This window comes from Parasteatoda tepidariorum, chromosome X2 (genome assembly GCF_043381705.1).
Source record: "Parasteatoda tepidariorum isolate YZ-2023 chromosome X2, CAS_Ptep_4.0, whole genome shotgun sequence".
NCBI classification, from domain to species: domain Eukaryota; kingdom Metazoa; phylum Arthropoda; class Arachnida; order Araneae; family Theridiidae; genus Parasteatoda; species Parasteatoda tepidariorum.
The window spans coordinates 54,081,581-54,095,046 of NC_092215.1; the positions used below are offsets into that span (position 1 = coordinate 54,081,581).

Here is a 13,466-nt window from a genome sequence, read left to right on the forward strand (position 1 = left end):
AAAAAAAAAAAAGGTATGTTTATTCAGAGTAAGTGCGTTTTAGTGTCTGATTTCGTAACTTAAAATATCATCTGCTATAATTAATTAGCATATTTGAGGTCACCCTCTTGCGCCATTAAAATTGAGTCCTAGAACGTGAACATCCGATCATTAAATAACAAATTATTTTCAGGGCGTTTTTTTTTTCATTTTTGGAATATTGATTTTAATGCCTTAACTTTGACCTTCTTCAATTACTTCCCTACTTTTAATAGTAATTTATTTTTACTATTTTCAAAATAATAATAAGGAAAGTTTGATAAAAAGTTTAAAAGTTTTTGCTGTAAAACTTAGGAAATTTCTATTGATAAAATCCAAAAACGTGACTGAATTCAAGTCACACTTTTCGGCTCAAAATAGATTTTTATTTATAAGGGGAAAATATTGGCTTAATATTTATGAGATAAAAAATTCTTCAATCGCTAACTCCAAAAACAGGCGAAAAAAGTTCATTCTTTTTTTTTCCCCCCTTCAAAAAGTTAAAAACTAAAATTGTTGTTCTTTCATTATAAAGCAATTGCATAATATTACTTTATTAAGCAGAATTTTATGACGAAGTCATTTATCTACCGTTTTAATGGCGCTTGCATTTTAAAAAGTAATTCTAAATTGTTCAATTAATTTCATTAACATTGTTATAAACCTGTGTATAATGAACATATGCAACTAAAATAATTAGTACAAAATAGCTGCTAAAAATTCTAAATCATAATTAAGTATTAACTTTTCGCATTATTGCTAAATAATCTGTCGAAAAATATTTAAAGAATTTATAACAACGGAATGTAATAATCGGTTCATTTTTAAGGATTAAAAGTTATTGTGATATTATGAAAAACAATTTTGAGTGGGTGAGCGAAGTGAGTAGTAAGATAGAAATGATTGTTTAGGCGTTATAAAGATTTCGTATGTACAAAGTACAATTTTTAATTTATACTCATTACGCGTTTGTAATAGCTTTCAAAGACCACATTAGGTTTCGTTCTTTCTTTACGTTAACGTAAACAAAAAATAAGAAACTATGTCTTACGTGTCTCTCTAGCAATGCCAGTGGCGTGAATAAGCATACTTACAAAATTATACTCTTTTTTTTTTCTTCATAAAATTATATAACTTTTAGTTAATCCTATCGACTTTATTTTGGTCTCATCCGATTTGGCGTGGTAAAATAATATAGAAAACTATATCTCACTTACTTAGACAACAATAGCAGATTCATAATCAGATAAATATAAAACAGTACTTTTTGTACACGAAACCTTAACTTTTAAATTAGTAGTCCGATCAATCACTTAGAAAAAAAAAAGTCATCGGAAACTGTACCTAATTTGTCTAGATCAGGGGTTTCCTACTAACACGAGGCCGGGGGCCGTAATTAAAAACACCAGTCAAATGGCTGGCCGCAACTTTATCAAAATTTTATATAGGACTCTTTTATGTTTGAAGGAGCATTAAATATTACTGTCAGATTTTTAACAAGTAGTACAAAACATAAGTATTGAATTACAAATTAAAATAAGAAGTAGATTTTTAAAAATATTTAATCACATATTAAAGAATTATGGCTACAATAACTTTAATGTGCAACAGATATCAAATTTTTAAGATATTGATATTGTTAAATTTTTTAAAAAAAATGAAGAAATTAGGTTTTTTAACGAAAGAAAAGTATTTTAAACCCACATATATTTTTTTGCAAAAATTGTCTCCCCCCCCCCTCAAAAAATGACAACTAATATATTTTAGTTCGCGGGTAACAAAAAAAAAAGGCTTTGCTGGCCCTCCAGTTGGTATCCACAGGTCTAGATGTAGTATTGAAGCCGATATCTAAAAATGGAATGTAAAGTGTTTCATATGTTAAAAGTGTGTTCATAACTTTAAAAAAAAAATTATTGAACAATATATTTAGTGCGAAAATATATCGCGTTTCTTTTCTTCGATATTTGTTAAAATAAAAAAAATATTTAACTCTGCAAAATCAATTATTTGATTTTGATTAACATTAATCACATCACACACTAAAATTATATTAAAACAAAATGAAAGTCAAAGTGAAGTTTATTAACAACTATATCATATAACTAGTAATTCCTGAAACTTTATCTTTCGAAATTAATTATTAATATTGACAAATTAACGTAATAAGACAGCTGTTTCATAGGTTTGTACAAATAAGATGGCGCTTTTCTTGAGACATCATAGTTTCTGAAGATTCTAAAGACTGAGTATAAACTCAAGTTTCGAAAAAAAAAAAACCCCTAAAACAAAGAAGAAAAAATTTGTGAAAAAAAAGTTAAGTTTTTTATACATGGGGTGTTTATGTTCATCATGTACTAATTGTATTTTTGTCAAAAATGAATAAAAAGTATACAAGTAAGTGATCGCAAATTGATTTTTAAGGGAAAGGAAAATAAAATCCTTTCGAATTCTGTCGAATCACTAGTGGAAAGGACCGTATAAAAATCCTCATAGCCAGTTTGATTGCCTGATGGAGATTGGAGATATTTCTTAAATTCGTCTTTCAACACCTCTCTGTTACCTCTTGCAAACAAACATTTTTCAGTGTCTTTTACTCATGCCCTGGTCAGTAATTAGATCAGAATTATAGAATACTTAGTAATAAGTCAACAAACAATAACAAATAAGAGATATTCCCTAATACATATTTTAAACTAAACTAATATTTAATCAAGTAAAATACAAAATCTCTGTAGAATAACTACGGAAAAAGGTGTGGGTGAAAATAACAAAACTTGTTTGATTGCCGGTGGAAATAGAAAATTAATGACAACTGTTAGAAAACAAGTTTAATCAGGCAGTCAAACTGTTTTTTTATTAATTTAACTGTTATTTTGTTTTCCTCACTAGTTACACTGTGTTTACAAATATTTTAAAATTACTGGTATATTTTATGAATTTTGTGAAAAAAATATGTCCACTTGCATATGCATACGTCAGTGAAATTAATAGGTCAATACTACTAATGATATTCCACTTTTAGTAATAATTTATTTACTTTGTGTTAAGTGGATAAACATTTCACTCTTGGTTCTTCCCATTAAAATCTTATAAAACAATAATTAAGAATAAAAATACTTAAAATTGAATTAATAAAAAATAAAATATACAACTAAAATTAAAATACATAACAATGAAATCAAAATAATAATAAAAGTAATAAATAAAAATCACAGTTTTAATATCCATATCCATTTTATATCCATACCTAACTAATAAAAACTAGCAGATATTAAAAAAAATAACTAATATTGTTTATTTCATTAATTTTTTATAAAGTTATTTCTTAAATGGATTAATTTTTAAAAGCAAAATAAATTTTCTTTTAAAAAATTAGTCCTTCCATATGTTACGCATAAAATATTCCATATATCATATCCCATATTCCATTTAATACAAAATTCTCTCAGTGGCTTTGCTACAATAAATAAATATGATCTTTAAAATGATATCTTAAATTTCAACTAATTAAAATGGTGAGTAATAAAATTAAACAATTAATAAAATTTTATTTTCTGCCAATTGAAAAAATAAATGTAATTTATTGATTTCGTAGTAAAATCAATAAAATATATATAGTATTTTCCTGTTTGGATCAGGCACATGACATTGATTTACAGGCAAGGTTTTGAACAAAAAATGATATAGTATACATAGCTGCCAACTCTACTGGATTTTGCCAGTTTCTCCTGGTTTTTGTACATTTAAAAAAATTCCCTAACATTTAGTAAGTTTCCTAAAAAAATCCCTATGGAAATAGAATTTTTGCTTCGTTTGCTTGAATATTTAAATAAGTAATACTAGTACATAATAAAGCGAACCTCATTTATAGAAATCAGTTTTGTTCTAAAATGTTCACTTTATGCAGAATTCCCTTTTTAAATTGATTAAAAAATCTTTTAAATATCTTTGATTAATGAAATGCTTATTACTATTCAAAATTATGAGTCATATAATGTCAATCATAACTGGAAAATATTGCAGTTTTTCTATTTTGATGACCATAAAATTCCCTTTATATAAAATATTTATGTAATACATTATGCAACACAATCATCATAAAATTTATATTATTATTTATCACGCCCGATTCGCCCCGGCAAGACCCTGTTTTTATCTCATAAAAGATTATGCTCATTAAATTTATTCTTATAATAGATTCTTGAATACTTGAGGTGATATTCTCAACAATTAAACTTCTTTTAACATTGAATTCATTATTTATCTTTTACATTTGTTTCTTAAATCAACATTTAGGGTTGATTTATGGATTTTATAATTTTCTGTTTGAATTATTAAAATTTAAAATATAATAAGCAGTTTTATACAGCATTATGACTACACCACCGAAACAATTCAAAGGGAAAAATATATCTATATTTTTTAATTCAGATTCCTTTCCAAAACTGCGTTAAAGGCGCCGGTCGCAATATCGCCTGTGACGTGAAAACGTCTTCCGCCGGCTCTGATTAAACTATATATTAATAATATAAAACTATTAAATTTTTTCATCAAATAAAAATAGGTTTTTCTCGGGTTTTTTTTTTTTTTTCAACAGCAATCAAATAAATACTGAAGTTATGAAAATTATTGAGAAGACACGTGCCCATCCCCCGACGCTACGCCTATGGTGCTTGATATAATGCTGTAATATCTAAATGTTGAACACGAGTCGAATTCAGTTGAGAGATACTGGGAAATTTGGCGTCGTGCCAATAGCCTAACAACCTCAGGCTGCGTGAATAAGTTTTGTTCATAACCGGCTTCTTTCGCTAAGAAAAATGTGTTGGATTGATTGTTTATAATTTTTCTATCTTCAGTATTTGGTTTGGAAAGTGTTTCATATAATAATCTTTTTAATAAAATACACCTTAGGAAATACCTGTTTAAATCCCAGAGTTATCATTATTTTTTTCATGGCAATTCGTTAAATGAATTTAATTTTTTTCAAATTTAATCTCGCTTACTACGAACGTTTCAAATTGAAATACGGTCGATTTGAAAATTTTAAATTTACTCACAAATAAAAATAATGAACAAATAATTGAATATTTTTAAGGAAATCTTTCGACAATTTGTTTAATAAATTCAGATAATATGTATTTTACTTTAAATTTTTTCCCCTTTACTATATTCTAACTACTTTTCTACTGAACATGTCTGAATTTATTTAAGAAAAAAAATTATGAGATACATTTATTAATATTCGATGTGAAGAAAAAAAATTTCGTTACTATAGAAGTATTATAACCTTACCTTATGATAAAAATAAACTATATTACTTAATTTCTTCAACAGTCAAAATAAAGATTAGAATATTCAAAAACTTTTTTTATATTTTACAGTCTGAATTCGTTATTTCTGTTTGAAATTTTTAGAAATTTAAAAAATTTCTATACATTATTAAAAAAAAAAAAAAGATACGGCTGAAATTTATTATGTTATTATGATTCACATCTGGTGTCTAATACTGCTAAGTGCAAAAAATATATTGCAGTTAAAGTGACGAAAACAGTGACTATCTACTACAAATTATATAAAGCATTTTGATTTATAAGATATTTTCATGTTTTAAGTTGCCGAAGTTTGACTGAAACTTCTTAAAATAAAACTTGGTTTTCAGAAATGTTATGAATTATTCTAGTTTCGACCCTTTTGCTGACTATTCGGTTAAGTATTATTTGGAAAATTATTTTACGACGAATTTTTTTTTGGGGGGGGGATTTTAATCTGAAATCTTATTTTTTTTCTTTACATTATTAGAAATAGTTTTTACACATATTTATTAAGCTCTAAAACTTGTTAACTTAACTTCTGAAAGACACATGGAAAAGCAATATTTGAAGAACTGAAACTAGATTACTTTACACTGAACCATGAGTTTTGCTGTGCTGATTTTTTTCTTGTTTTTTAATTATATTCAGACAAGTCTACTTCATCGTTTTTTTTTATCACTTTATGTTTTAAAAATTGAGAACTTTTTTTTTGTTTTGTTTCATTTTTGCTTGTTCAGGGTGCGTAGCGTTTTTAAAAGTTCTTAAAAGTGCTTTATTTTATACTGGGTTTGTAAAAAGTTCTTAATTTTCTATCTTTTTGAAGGAGATTTTTTCTTTGCCGTGTCGATTGTAGTTCAAAATTTCAAAAATGCATGATTTTCACAATTTTCTCTGCCATATTTATCAGAAACTAGTTATTTTATCTTGATTATGTGAAGTTTGTGAATGTTTTTGAATTTTATTGATTTTATGTTCATAAATTAAGAACTTTAAACGATAGAAAAAAACAATTTTTATTGCTGCGCAGATCCTAATTATGATTTTTTTTTTCGTAAAGTGATTAAAAATATTTTTTGAGTGCTTAAAAAGTACTCAAGGTGCTTAATTTTTGTTGAAAAATCTAGCTTCGCACCCTTGTTTTTCTGTTTTAACTAAAGCAATGCATTATAACGCAACGTTTCAAATGTACTTTTATTTCACCGTCTCTTATTTCTTGTATGGTAAGACAGATAACTAGTAACTAAGATAACTGATTCTTAACGTTAAAGTTATATTTTAGATCAAAGAATAATTTTTTTTCTGATACTCTTCTGATTTTTTTATTTATTTTTCTTTCAATTGGCGTTTTTTATTTTTTATGACAGCATTTTTTAGAGGAGCGTTAATCTTTTACGGTTACTTTTTTCTTAAAATACGGCAATGTGAAAAAGTTAAAGTTAAGATTTTTAGTGTTGAGTCTTTCCTTTAAAAATTAAGAACGATTTTTGTTTTTATTATGACGCGGCAATTAAAATAGTTTCTATTAGAATTCAATTCTGAAATGTTTAGCTTTAAAATTTTCTTTCAAAAATTCAGATAGATTTTTGTTTTACTTTTGTATATAATCTTTGTGTTTTTTTTTAATAGGCGTTTTTATGATAACGCTGCATTTTTAAAAGCGTTTCTGATGAACATTATCTCTTTTAATGTTTTATAGACAATTTTTTTTACCGGATAATATTATTTTTAGCGTTAAAGTTTTGTTTTGGGAATTAAGAGGTAATTTTTTTTCTATTTCTACTTTATTTTTTAATAGCTGTTAGTCAGTTTTTTTCATCTGAATACAGCTAAATTTTAATTATTTTTTAATAATGACTAAACTTATATTCATATAAAAATTATTTATAAATATTTTTCAGAAAGAATGTTGCTATTCGACCTACTCAATTCGTTACATCCCTAGTTTTTATTTACTAATATCATGCTTTATCAATATATATCACAAGGGTAAATTTTACTACCGTTTAGCAGTAGTTGCACAAATAAAAAAGAGTTCTCATGCAAACCACGTTCTCGTTGCAATCTATGGAAAAGAGGAGCTTTTCTGCCAGCTGTCTTTTACGAAAAGGTAGCACGTGTTTGGTCAGATAGTGCAACGTGGTAAGTCTAGCCGGTCACTTACTGCCATATCAAAGCGTGCTTTTTTTTTTTCCCTGTCCTGCTGAGTGTTTTTAAAATGAAACGACGAGACTCTCCCTCTATAAACTTTACAGTAAGACGAAATTCGAACATAATCTTAAACATTATTGTAAATTTAATGTAACAGACATTTTTTTTATGATCCTTTTTTTTTTCTTTGAAACTTTTTTCTGTATGACCCAGATGAAAATGTTCTCATAATTAAAATAACTTTTAATACTAGTACTGTTATAGGCATGTTTTTATTAAATTCAAGTTGAAATTTAAACATGGACAATGATTTTTATGAATTTTGAAATTTGGATACAATTTTCAACCCAAAATTTTACAATAGCAGAATTGTTTTTGAATATATATGGGGGGAAATATATAGAAATTTAATGGTCAAAAAAGATTTTTATATGTAGTGGCAATTTTTGAAAATATTTTCTTACATGACCATATTTTTGTGTTGATTTTTTACTATAATTTTTAATTTTCACAAATTATGACTAAATTTTCACAAAATTAGTATCTTTAAAAAAAATCTAGACAGACCCCTGTGTTCGTGTGTGTGTAATATTGAGTTCTTCGGTATACTAATCCTTTAACTTTACACATAAACGTAATAAAACATAAAAATGTTAGTTGAAAGTTTTCATCTATTTTAATAAAGGATTAAAAAATTTTTGATAAAGCATTGAAATTTTTTTATAAGCATTACAAGTGTAATTTTCAACTTCTGTATTCCTGTTTATAGTTCTTTTTATGTACTATTTAGTTTCAGTTAAAAATAAAATTTAAAACAGTAGAAAAATTAGTAGCTTTGTAAATTTATTTTGAAAACACACTGAAAGTGTCACACACACATGTTTACCAAACACGTAAAACGGAGACTGTTAATACACTGTCGATCGGGGATGTTATGAAGGAGTTATGCGATTTGAATAAAATTTTGAACCTTGTAACTAAATACCACTCTGATGAAATATTTGACTTAAAATTTTAAAAACTAATTTTTTCTCAAAGTGAAACTATTTTACTATTTACGTAATATATAGTCACCATGAATTAAAATATTAATCTTAGGTTAAAGAAAGTTACTTGAAATTTTTAATCCCTCCTAAAATTTAGCCAAAAATGCTTAAAATAAACTTGTAATTAAAGTTTATCTTCTAAATTTCAATCTTTTAAAGAACATGTTAGCTTTAAAAAGTTTTAAAAATGCTTAAAATTTTTAAACTAAAAGTTTTGTAACTAAGCTTAATATTGCACATTTCAAAGCGTGAAATGAAGCGGGGGAAAAAAAATCAGTCCAAAATATTAATTAGTGACTAAATAAAGAGTAATCTAAGAATCATATCTCCATTGTTTAATATAGGGAACGAGTAAAGTAGAATCTAACTTCAATGCACCCTTCATACCACTAGCAATAAAAAAGTTAATATCATTATTTATTATTGGAAACTAATTTAATATATGAAAGTTTTTTTTTTTAATCTAACTCAAAACCTTAAGGAATTGTAAAGACAGATCCACTTAAATTATTTTTATCTGAACAAGCTAGATACATAATAAATTTTAGAATTCCTTGTATTTAAATAAATATGTGTGAAATTAACTGGGTGTAACAGAAATATATTTACTGATAGTAATTATTATTTTAAATATACTAATTATTATTAAAATATTAAAATGATATTAAACGAATAATGAAAAAGTTATAATTCAAAAGTTACATTGTAATCTTTATTTAAGCTCTAAAAAAATAGATATTTCGTTCCTTAATTTATCATTTCATTCTATTAATGAAACATTTATTATCAATGAAGTTTGATATCAATGATTTATTGTTAACGTTTTTGTGAACACTAAGCGCTTTTGTTACTTAAATTTAGTTATATTTTTCACTATTAAAAGTATCTTTCAGAATGGTATTAGTGAGAATTGACGCAGATAGCTCAAAAAAATTCTGCTACAGGGCACATTGATTATCCCGTACTGTATAAATAATATTTTCTGCATAAATCAGGCTTTTTAGTAGGCAAAAGAAGAAAAAAATCTGAACATTTTTCGAAAAATTAGGACACTATACATAGATGATATTATATACATAGCAGTTTCTAGGGTTGGCGAGCAATAGTGAGAAAAGGGCCATGCCCCTAATGTTATTCAAATAAGAGAACATTAGTTTATGAGTTATTTATTGTCAAAGTTGAAGAATTTTTATGGCGCCTATTCATTTTTTCAATGGACAACTAAACATTTTTATTGCATTTTATTTAATATAGTTTAGTAAAAATATTAGCAGGAGAATCATGACTTTTTTTAGGTTACGTACTCTGACGAGAAACAATGATAAAATGCTAGCGAATATCGAAATTGAAAATGTATACGTAACCAATCGTTTTGATTTCAGACGAAGAATTATGAATTTAAAAAATAAATAAATAACAAAATAAATAAATAACAAAATAAATAAAAATCATCTGTTTTCCCGATCCTTTCATAATAAAGAAAAGGTTGAACATTTGCTTAAAAGCAAACCTCTGATGAACATTAATGCTTTAAATTTAACTGAAAGCAAAAGGTAGTCATTGTAAAGATGAACAATAGAGTTTTCAAACTTTAATTATCAATGCTTTCAATTCTCCCAGATTCCAATTAAAAAATATATCTTCTCATGATTTAATTATTTTCCTTCAGATATCTGTTCTTTTTGGAAAATTAAAGAAAAGAAAAACGTTAAAAGATAACTTTATTTTTTTTAAAATCAATGCTTATAGTGACAACTTGTGGTTTTTTGAGAAAAAAAAAAAAAAAAAANAAAGTCAGAAAAAAAAAAGAGAGAGAGAGAGAGAGAGGGAGGGGCCATAGGTGGCAGTCAACATTTAGGAAGGGGACGATCAGTGGCTATCAGCATCCAGAGGGGCGATAGGCCGAATAATGTTGGGTAATTGTTTTAATAGACAGCAGTTCTAGACAGTAATGTCTAGACAGTAATTTCAGTCTTTTATAAATTTTTGAGGAGTGAATTTTAATATAAAGGAGTGAACTTCAAAACTGATTGTTAATTACTGCCGTTTTCTAACACGAATTATATTAAAACAAACATTAATTGTACAAAATAAATGCCTTAAATTTATTGATTGAATATTTAATCCAAAAAATTAGTTAGCACGTTATTTACAATTTTTTTGTTCTATTTTCAGGAAAAGTTGAACGAGTTTCTAGAAGATCAATAAAATACATTATTTTTTTTATGTTTTTTTATAATATATTTTAACAATTTTACAGTATATTCAAAATTAATATCACAACTGAATTATGAAAATTTCCTTGAGTAGGATAATGTTGGGTTGAATAGGAAAGGGATATGTCTAACGTAAACGGTACCCCAACAATGCCAAACATGGAAGGAATGCCAAAAATACCAAATATGGATGGATGAGGAAAAAACATGCTTACTGATTTTCAAAGCGATTGACTTTCTTTTAACATTATAAAATAACAAAAAATCCTGAAGTTCTTTATTCATCAATACTTTTTTTAAACTGATGTAGCTGTGTAACTTATTTTTTTAAAATTGTCCTTTTGAATAATAAAAAAAATTTTTTTTTCGTAAATTAAGTATGAACCCTGTCTTATGATACTGGTTTGAAAGAAGAATAATTTACACTATGTAAGATTACAATCTACATGAACCGCAGACCATTATTTTCCACACTATTTTGAAATTCGGTTATTTCTTATTTTTTTGTATCTTTTAAAACTATCTTTAAGATTGATTTACTATCTCCAGGGCAATCCAAAATTATATACACGTTATGGTTTGCAAATTTTTGTAAACTAGTTTTATAAATAAGCTCTAAAAGTGTAAGGTTTGTGCAATAATTATCAACTTTCGATCACCCAGACTAGTTGCTGATGTCATCATGATGTCTTGTAATTCACCTGGTTTGTGTGTTTTTATTAAGACATGTATTTTTTCTATGAATCCTTGGTCATTACTTAAATAATTTCAGTTCAAGAAACGCTCTTTTTTAAGTGATTGATTTGAATTTTATCCAAATACATAAATATGTATGTTATTTTTATAGGTTAGGAAACAGACCAATTTCTCCTAAAAGTTTATTAGAACAAGAGAAGAGGATAAGAAGAGAAATTGCTAACAGTAATGAAAGACGCAGAATGCAAAGTATAAATGCGGGCTTTCAATCTCTTCGTGCTTTACTGCCTCATCGTGAAGGTGAAAAACTAAGCAAGGCAAGTTCTTTATTTCAAAAATCATTTTGTTATTTAATAGTTTTTTCCTTTAAAAAACATTTTACCCCAGTAGTAGAATTCACGGAGTGAATCTGCAACACTATCTTCGTAAATCCAAATTTATCTGTGATCTCAACACACTCAGACAAATTTTAAAAATTCTGCGTAATCTAACAAGTAAAAAAATTGGCAAACATAAGGTCCTTGAATATTACGCATAAAAATTTTCTTTAAATTTAAGTTGAATTCATACAATGATAATAAAAAAAAAATGGGATAAATCCCAACATAGTTAAAGGGGAAAAAATGCTGTAGTAATCAACAGCAACCATTGCCGTACTTTAGGGTTTCTGCTACCACACATTTAAACAAGATAAGAAAAAAATTCAGAGAATTGTCGGGAAAAAACGTCATTTTATCCCAAAACTGGGAATTGTTAGGGAATTTTACACCCTATCTAATTGCAAGATTTCACTTTTCTGTTTACAACCGTAATTAGAGCTTGTGCAGTAGAGGATTTAAAAAAAAAACAGACTTTTTTTTCCGGTCTGATCATCTTAAAGTGTAATAACAAGATTCTGTTATTCTTAACCGTTTCTGAAGTGTTGTCAATTGGATATCCCAGTTAAGTAACTTGAAACTTCTTCCTTGAAAGTATTGACATGCAAGATTTTTTTCTAATACACTTATGCTTCTCAATTTTCATTATCCCTTAGTTGTTATGACAAATTAGTGTTTTATAATTTTGAATAATACATTAATTATTAGAAACAAAACGTTTTTTTTTTATCATCTACTATGTTTATTTATTTTATATCGATCAGAGAAACACTATTTTTTTTTAATTGAATGAATTCTGATTCCTCAGAGGTGGTGGTATCATTAGCAAGTCTTTTGCCTGATGTGAATCACATCTGCTTTCGTTAGAAATCGTCTGCTTTTATAATATTTTTTTTTATTTGGTAAAAAAAATAAAAGTAGAATGCTTATACATAAGCATTAGATTAATTATTTATTACTGAAAGCAGGCAGTATTTTTAGCTTTCTTATTTTACAAGTGATACATTTCTGATTCCACTTCGTTTTGAGTTCGTTTTTTTCTCCTCTTTTTTTTCCGTTGCAATACATTTCGTACTAGCTAAATTAATTCTTCCTATTCATGAATTTCATAATATTTTTTTTTTTAATAATTATTAATTCAGTTGATCACATATCTGCGGCTCCTGGTTTCTAAATTTAAGTTAGCATTTCGTTTCTGTCTGGAAATGGTAATTCTGTTTTTATTTAATTTGATTAATAGGTTATTGTATTTCACAGTTTTCTATTTTTCTCTTTAAGTAGGTAGGAAATATATTGCTTTTTTTAATCATTAATTTGTTTTATATTAGTTAATTTGGGTGATTTTAAGTTATCTTTAGTTAATTATAATTTGGTTTTATCTAATTTATTATAATTTGGCTGACTACAATAATTCTTTTTGATATTTTTTTTATTGATTTCACGTTTTACCATTGTCCTTTAAATTTTTCTATTTATTTATCTATCTATTTATGATTCTATTTTTAAACGTTTTTCTGTTGATTTAAATTTAATTAAATGCAGATTATTTGTATAATATTTTTATTAATGTATTTTTTAAATTTTTTTTAGGATGACTTAGTTTTTGAAAAGTTGTTCTTTTATTTTATGAAGTTCTCCCTCCATTTTTCG

General features: G+C 26.2%; 1 protein-coding gene across 4 annotated transcripts in view; it reads left to right on the top strand.

The window, feature by feature from the left end:
• LOC107443758 (transcription factor cropped) overlaps positions 1-13,466 on the top strand; it is a 36,444-nt gene that overhangs the window by 15,190 nt on the left and 7,788 nt on the right. For 2 of the 4 annotated variants that reach the window (XM_016057729.4, XM_016057720.4), the window contains exon 2: positions 11,591-11,756. In XM_016057729.4, coding sequence (XP_015913215.1) covers positions 11,591-11,756 — 166 coding nt within the window. Of the gene's footprint in view, positions 1-11,590; positions 11,761-13,466 lie in introns of all 4 variants that reach the window. The other 2 variants (XM_071188213.1, XM_071188211.1) reach the window with 1 other exon arrangement.